This window comes from Penaeus monodon, chromosome 4 (genome assembly GCF_015228065.2).
Source record: "Penaeus monodon isolate SGIC_2016 chromosome 4, NSTDA_Pmon_1, whole genome shotgun sequence".
NCBI lineage: Eukaryota > Metazoa > Arthropoda > Malacostraca > Decapoda > Penaeidae > Penaeus > Penaeus monodon.
In genome coordinates, this window is record NC_051389.1 from 53,393,965 (window position 1) to 53,401,464 (window position 7,500).

General features: G+C 34.9%; 2 protein-coding genes across 2 annotated transcripts in view; one reads left to right on the forward strand and one right to left on the reverse strand.

The window, feature by feature from the left end:
* Positions 1-906, forward strand: part of LOC119572335 — a 35,422-nt gene extending 34,516 nt beyond the window's left edge. Inside the window, 1 exon segment of the mRNA XM_037919386.1 lies at positions 1-906. This exon segment is cut by the window's left edge and continues 2,787 nt beyond it. The gene's annotated coding sequence lies outside the window, so the exon portion shown is untranslated.
* Positions 907-3,727: 2,821 nt separating this feature from the next.
* On the reverse strand, positions 3,728-4,669 carry LOC119572603 (serine/threonine-protein phosphatase 6 regulatory ankyrin repeat subunit C-like). Its single transcript, XM_037919708.1, has 3 exons — positions 4,405-4,669; positions 4,170-4,279; positions 3,728-3,931 (listed from the first exon to the last, which is right to left on the reverse strand). The coding sequence occupies exons 1-3, from the start codon at positions 4,667-4,669 to the stop codon at positions 3,728-3,730; spliced, it is 579 nt and encodes a 192-aa protein (XP_037775636.1).
* Positions 4,670-7,500: the final 2,831 nt, after the last annotated feature.

Below are 7,500 nucleotides of genomic sequence, written 5' to 3' on the forward strand. Positions count from 1 at the left end.
TTCATGACTCGAATCTCGGTTTAACTACAAACTTTTAGAAAAGAAAAACTTGTTTGTAGAAATTTAAAGAAAATAATTGAAATGTATATTAGACTCAAATGATTTGTGTGTGTGTGTGCATCATTATGTGAAGTATTTAACTTTTAGTTAATGTTAAAATTTTCATCTGCTTGTCCGGTATTTCATGTCAAATAAAAGGGATTGCCTAGTGTTAGTGTGAATAGAAAGAGGTGTTCTATAAACATTATATATTTCTTGATTAATAATGGAAAAAGGTAAATTGGTAACGGTAAAATGATTTATTGAAGGATAAATAATTTCAGTAAAGTTTGTCGTGGTCAGTGTCTTCTATTTTGTTCATACTGTTTTGCCGTAAATATAAATTCAGTTAAAGTAACTGTCTTTAAGAGAAATTCAAATGAAGTAATTCAGTAAAATTTAGTATAGTGGCAACTTACAATGGATTCTCAGACATTCCATTTCAACAATCATTTCTAATCAATTAACACTTCATATTATGTTCTGTATTTTAGACCTTATATACAATGTTATTAGCATAAATCATTCAGAGAATAAGTAGCAGCTTTTTTTCTTTACTTTTCTTTCTTTCTCTCTTTCTTTTTCTATCTTTCTTGAGATTAGACAGAGCATTCGTAATAATAATATCAGCCAAAAATCAATAATTCATAATGTATGCCGTCCCACGCCTGCACAAGGACCTGACTTACAAACAGGTAAATCAGCTGATATATTTGCTGAACTCGGATCAACATCAATTTGTTGTCGATAAAAAAAGACATAGATTTCATATCTGTTAAATTGTATTTATATTTCATGTCAAAAAATGTGAATTGTAAACGACACCAAGTCATGTACTAATCATCAATAAAGCATTATTAGAATTAATTATTTATTCTGTGGCCGACAACTTAAGCGCTATTTTCTAGAATCACTATATATATATATGTATATATATATATATATATATATATATATATATATATATATATATATATATATGTATGTATATATATGTATAATATATATATATATATATATATATATATTATATATATATATATTATATATATATGTATATTATATATATACATAATACATATGTATATTATATATACATAATACATATGTATATATATATATATATATATATATATACATATATATATATATATATATATATATATATATATATTCTTCTTCTTTTAACGGTAGGTTCATGTCTGAGCCGCCGTGGTCACAGCATGATACTCAATTGTAGTTTTCATGTTGTGAAGCTCTTGGAGTGAGTACGTGGTAGGGTCCCCAGTTCCTTTCCACGGAGAGTGCCGGTGGTACCTATTTAGGTAATCATTCTCTCTATTTATCCGGGCTTGGGACCAGCACTTGACTTGGGCTGGCTTTTGGCCACCCAGTGGCTAGGTAGGCAATCAAGGTGAAGTTCTTTGCCCAAGGGAACAACGTTGTGGTCGGTGACTTGAACCCTCGAATTCAGATTGCCGTCGTGACAGTCTTGAGTCCGACGCTCCAACCATGCGGCCACCGCGGCCTTGACGATCATGGGCTTCCATGATTTTTTTCTTAGCAATTTAGAGCGGTGGTTTGCCATTGCCTTCCGCCCGGTGTTTTTATCGAGTCACCATCTCTATTTACCCGGCACTGACTTGAGCTGGCTTGGCCACCCAGTGGCTAGGTAGGAAATCAAGGTGAAGTTCCTTGCCCAAGGGAAACAGCGCGCCGGCCGGTGACTCGAACCCTCGAACTCAGATTGCCGTCGTGACAGTCTTGAGTCCGACGCTCTAACCATTCGGCCACCGCGGCCCCCATATATATATATATATATATATATATATATATATATATATATATATATATATATATATATATATATATATATATATATATATATATATATATATATACATATATATATATGGCTAGAAAGGGTATTCACAATTTTCAGACTTTACTCACTTACTTTTAGCGTATTCTTATTTATACATTATTCAGTAAATTAGTTCTCAAACAAAATTTATCATTTACTTTTTCAAAACTATAACCAAAATTAACCATGGTACGTCTATGCAGATTAAAACATAAAGTCTGCAACCTAATTACAAATATTTGCCTTTTTTCCAGAGATAAAGTAAACTACTACGGTTTGTTTTATCTGCAGACATTTTAAGTAACATATTCCTATTTATACACTAAAGTACTGCACTTTCAAATGTTAGATGACTGTCTATTGCCCATTATTTGTTTTCAAATTTATAACCAAGCATTTGTGTTGTTTGCAGGCCTTTTATCTAACAATAATTTGTTAATATATTACAATGCAGTAATCAGAAAAAATATAATCCTATATCACATTCAAGTATATCACTTAATTAACATTAACAATATGTTTTATTGTGCAATTCTTTTAGTCTTACTATATTATATTTTCATCCCTTTCTTATTTTATGGGTAAAATTAACGTCTCTTTAAATGACCATAGAACCAAATAACATTTATAGCATTTGATAATAAAAAGCTGCCCCTGTATTGAACGCCAGCAGTTATGATTTTTTCAGTTTGTTTAAGTTTTTTTTATGTCTTTTATTAGATTTTATTTTCTTTGAATGGCTTCATTTATGCTTCTCGAATACCTAATGGTTCTTTCTTGTACAGATCTTCAATCCATACTATTATATTTCCATTATTCGTGCTTCACTACACAGAAGTGTATAATAGTAGCACTCAGTGCCACCACCCGTTCAATACGTACGGGGAATACTAGTAAAACGATTCACAAAACCTAATACCTTATTCGAAGCGTGCTGCAGTATCATTTATCAGTCGCAAAATACACACAAAAATAGAGGAAAGCCAAGTCTAGGGTGTCTCTCGTCTCATCCTACAGCAGCTACAACTCGAAAAGGTGAAAACCACCTAATTATACACATGCGTTTCAAAGAGTACAGGAATCAAGGTGTGCATCTTAATGTATGATATAATTTTTATCTAGTTTTTCGTTATGCCTTGTGGCATAAATTGATCTAAAAAAAAAATCAAGTGACGTAATTAAAAGAAAACTTTGAGCCATAATACATATGTTTTTTCTCTCAAGTTCAAATCTCCACTTTGATACTGGTGCTTCTTTGGTGATAAACGTGGAGGTTTATATCGAAATAAGTTTCTGTGATCTCTTATCTTGAAGAGCTATATTTATTAAAATAAAAACACAATACAGACGGTACGCGCAAGATTCCCTGCTTATTATAGAGTATTGATGACCCCCCCCCCCCCCGTCTCCTTTCAGGGGGGATGGTGTCCCCGCCTCTATGATGACAGCCCCTTCGTACAAACATCAGCAGCTTCGATAGCCCATTCAGCTTGCGGTATGTAGACAGGGTCGTCATTTCAGTTTTTTTTTTGGGGGGGTAAGCGAGCGGTGAACAAAAGAAGCAGTTCTAGGGGTATTTTTAAGCTATAAACGGACCTATATAGGCGTAATTTAGTATATAAAGATAAAATTTATGTTCCTTGCGGGAATGGGAGCATCGACTATGTTCATTTATTTTCAAAATGTTTTGCCATAAAAAAATATGTCTCAAAGTACACTTTGAAGCACTTTTTCAACAAAATTTGCGTCGTCTGCTAAACTTGCTTGTTGAAATAAGGTTCGCTGCGCCATCTCTTAGAGCATTTCCTGATGAAGTCATGAACTTTATTCACATTCTTTGCTTTGCATAGTATAGTACAACAAGGCGCCTGATATGCGTTCAAGCAATAACGAAAGCAAGATTTTTATGATCTTGTAAAGAAGCTTGACGTGCATTTTCTTGAGCCACCAGGCTGTGTGGACATGACCGCGGATTAGAGCTGTGTCTTCTCCACTTATTTTCCTTGTCACGTGTGCTGACAAGAGTATCTTATAGTTCAACAAATTTCTGGACAGTGTAGAGCTTCTCGCAAAAGGAAGCCTTATGAAGGACTGTTTGTTCGAGTGTCTGTTCGAATGTTTACGTTTGTTTTTCCATACACCAGCAGCTCGACTACCGAAGTGCGTCCGCAAAAAGCGGCAAAATGAAGAGGTGTGTTATATTATTCGTCTTTAGCATTAGGATCGGCTCTATAAGAGATCAACAGTTTGACCAGAATGGGATTACCTCCGAGAGCAGCATAATGCAAAGGTGTGTGATGGATAGGCGTTTCACTTTTAACGTCTGCTTAACAACTGTATGGCCCGCCAGTGATGCACAGTGGAGTGACGTGTTACCTTCAGGCAAAACAATCTCAGGGTTCCTAAACACATCGAACATTGGCTGTTCCCTTTCGCATTTAGCGTATGTAAAAGTTTAAAAAGTGTTTTATTCGTTGCACTTGGTTGATTTAAAGAAACACCTTCCTCTTCAGGGAACATTTTCACATCAGTCTTTCCATTTATTGCAGCAAGATGTAGTGGGGTGTCACCAGAATCATTTGCACGTTTTGGGTCAGATTTTTTATCCAGCAATATTCTTAAAACATCGGTGTGTCCTTCATAGGCTGCATAATGGAGTGGAGTGTTATTGCTGATGGTAGAAGCAGAGGGGTCTTCGCCATCTTCGAGCGATCTAAGCACGTAGCCAGCACGTCCTCCCTTTGCTGCTTCGTGAATACCACCCATGTTCTTCAAATCCAATACCCATTCTCTGTCCCGTAGAGATCTCCATTTCCGAAATATTCGATACGTAGCGACGGGCTTGAGTGGCGGTCGTGTTCCCTAGCAGGTATCTGTGGAGGCAGAAAAGTGGGGAGGGGGTATCTGGAGTATTCGTATTTACCGCCTTTTCGACAGGTAGGACCCAGGTGAGATGTGGAGAAACTGCCTTGAGGTAGCTAGCATGGAAATGAAAACTCCAAAGCTCATCGTCTCTTCTCCTCCTCCCACCGTCTGGATTTTCTCCATCCTGAAAATGATCTAGTTTCTGTTCAATTTCCCATCCTCCCTTTATTTTGCTATAGATAGAAAACGTACCACAAAACTAATGCCGTAGCGTCGGAAGCACGGGCCACTGCCAGGGCTGTAATTCAACAGAACTTCATCTGATATCCGTTTCATGTGTAACTCACTTATTTTCTTTACTATCAATTAGAGCAAATGATGACAGTTTATTCATTATTGTAATGGAAAGTAAAACATTTGTGATTTGAGAATTTACCTTAGTTTGCCATATATATATATATATATATATATATATATATATATATATATATATATATATATATATATATATATATATATATGTGTGTGTGTGTGTGTGTGTGTGTATGTGTGTGTGTGTGTGTGTGTGTGTGTGTGTGTGTGTGTGTGTGTGTGTGTATTGTATATATATATATATATATATATATATATATATATATATATATATATATATATATATGTATATATATATATATGTATATATATATATGTATAGATATATATATATATATATATAGCATATATATGTGTAATATATATATATATATATATATATGTATATATTATATAATATATATATATATATATATATATATACATATATGTATATATATATATATATATATATATATATATATATATATATATTCGGTGATAGATTTGCCCCTCAGGCGTCGTATAGTAAGTATGAATAGGCAGACTAATACAGTCGTGAAGAATTTCATGTTTATTAGACGTTTCGGAGGTATAACAAATCCTCCATCATCAGTACTGTCAAAAGAACCCCAAAAATCAATTAGACAATGTTATAACAATGTGTCTGGTTCTAATATAAAAATATATAGATGTACAAAAAACGAAAGAGAACAATATATACATAGTCAAAAAAACAAAACAAACAAGTAAAAAGGCATAAAAATAAACATCTAGCTGAGAAAAATAACGTATATACATGAACAATATGGTAAAACTAACCAAAGTGGATGGTTGGGAGGGAAGATCTATTGTGTGAATAAGGTGGTTGCGGTGGTTGTATGGTTAAGCTCAGGTTTCATCCTCTGAATCAGCAGGGATTCCGAGATGATAAGGTCAGGGCGGGAGGAGTGTGAGGATAGAATTCTAAAATCTGTGTTACAGAAAGGGTGTGAGTGATGTTGAGAATGTTCTCTTATTGCCGAGAAAGATGGTTACTCAGTGGGAGGCCAGTCCTGAAGGATTTGCCTTTGTGTTTTAGGATGCGGTGTCGTAACCATCGTGAGGTAGACCCCACGTACCGAGCTTGGCAGCAAGGACAGGTAAATAAGTAGACTACATTAGAACACAGTTCAGAGTTACGTTTCAACGGTTGTTTTAGAAATTTGGCAATATTGTTAGTGTTGGTGAAGATAAAAGTGAATTTAATTTGGGGGTAATTAATTTGTAACAAAGATTTTAGCTGCTTCCTAATTTCAAAACTTAAACTACCCATATACGGTAGTTTAACATATCTATGGTCTTTTTTAACAGTAGGGACAGTGGGTTGGTTTTGAGAATATTTTACATAGGAAAGTTTTCGTAATTTTATCAAATAAGAACAGTGGATAACCATTAGTTATAAAGAATTCTTTAAGAAACAACATTTCGTCATGAAAGGTTGTCCAGTTGCTACACAGGTTATAGGCTCGAGTGATTAGAGTTCTGATGCTGTTGATTTTATATAGATATGGAATGTAACTGAGGAAGTGAAGTCCGAGGCCAGTGAAAGTTGGCTTTCGGTAAATGCTTGTATGGAAGGTGCCATTGTTGTAGGTGATTAGCGTGTCTAAGAACGGTAATTGATTGTCTTCTTGTGTCTCGCAGGTAAATTTGATGCTCTGGTGTTTTGAGTTGAGATAGTTAAGAAAAAGATTTATGTGTGATGGATGTTTGAAAAGGAGGAAGGTATCATCGATGTATCGACGATAATAAACAGGTTTAAATTCAGGCGGGCATTGATTAAGCCAGTTTTGTTCATGAAAACAAAGGAATGCATTAGCGTAGGAAGGGCCTAATGGGGACCCCATCGCTACACCGTCTGTTTGGCTGTATAAGCAATCATCAAATGTGAAAACAGAGTAATGGGCTGCAATCTCAAGTAGTTTTTTTGAAGTTATCTTTTGATAGGCCGAATTCATTGAGATGTGTGCTGTTTACATTATTGACTATTAAATCTGTGGTTTCATGAAGGGGAACATTGGTGAACAAAGACTCAACATCAAAACTTGCCATGGTAATGGGTTGTTGGAATGTTAGGGATGTAATTTCACTTACAAAGGTAGTAGAGTTTTCAATTGTGTACTGATTGGTAGTTAGAGGGGATATGATAGGGACCAGGAATTTTGCAGTGTTATAGTTAAAAGTGCCATCGAAGAAATAATGGGCCTTAGGGGAATGTTAGGTTTATGTACTTTGGGGAGTCCATAGAGAAGGCCAGGTCTGGAGCCAGAAGTCATAAGAAAATTATAAGTGCTTTCATTAACGGAGGTTTTTAATGATCCGGAGTAGTCGTTTTAATT

Coding starts and splice junctions, on each gene's coding strand:
- LOC119572603 (XM_037919708.1), bottom strand. CDS start 4,669: ATGGGTGGTATTCACGAAGCAGCAAAGGGAGGACGTGCTGGCTACGTG. Junction 4,280..4,404: donor AATGTTCCCTGAAGAGGAAG/GTGTTTCTTTAA, acceptor TTTTGCCTGAAG/GTAACACGTCACTCCACTGT. Junction 3,932..4,169: donor GCATTATGCTGCTCTCGGAG/GTAATCCCATTC, acceptor TTGAACTATAAG/ATACTCTTGTCAGCACACGT.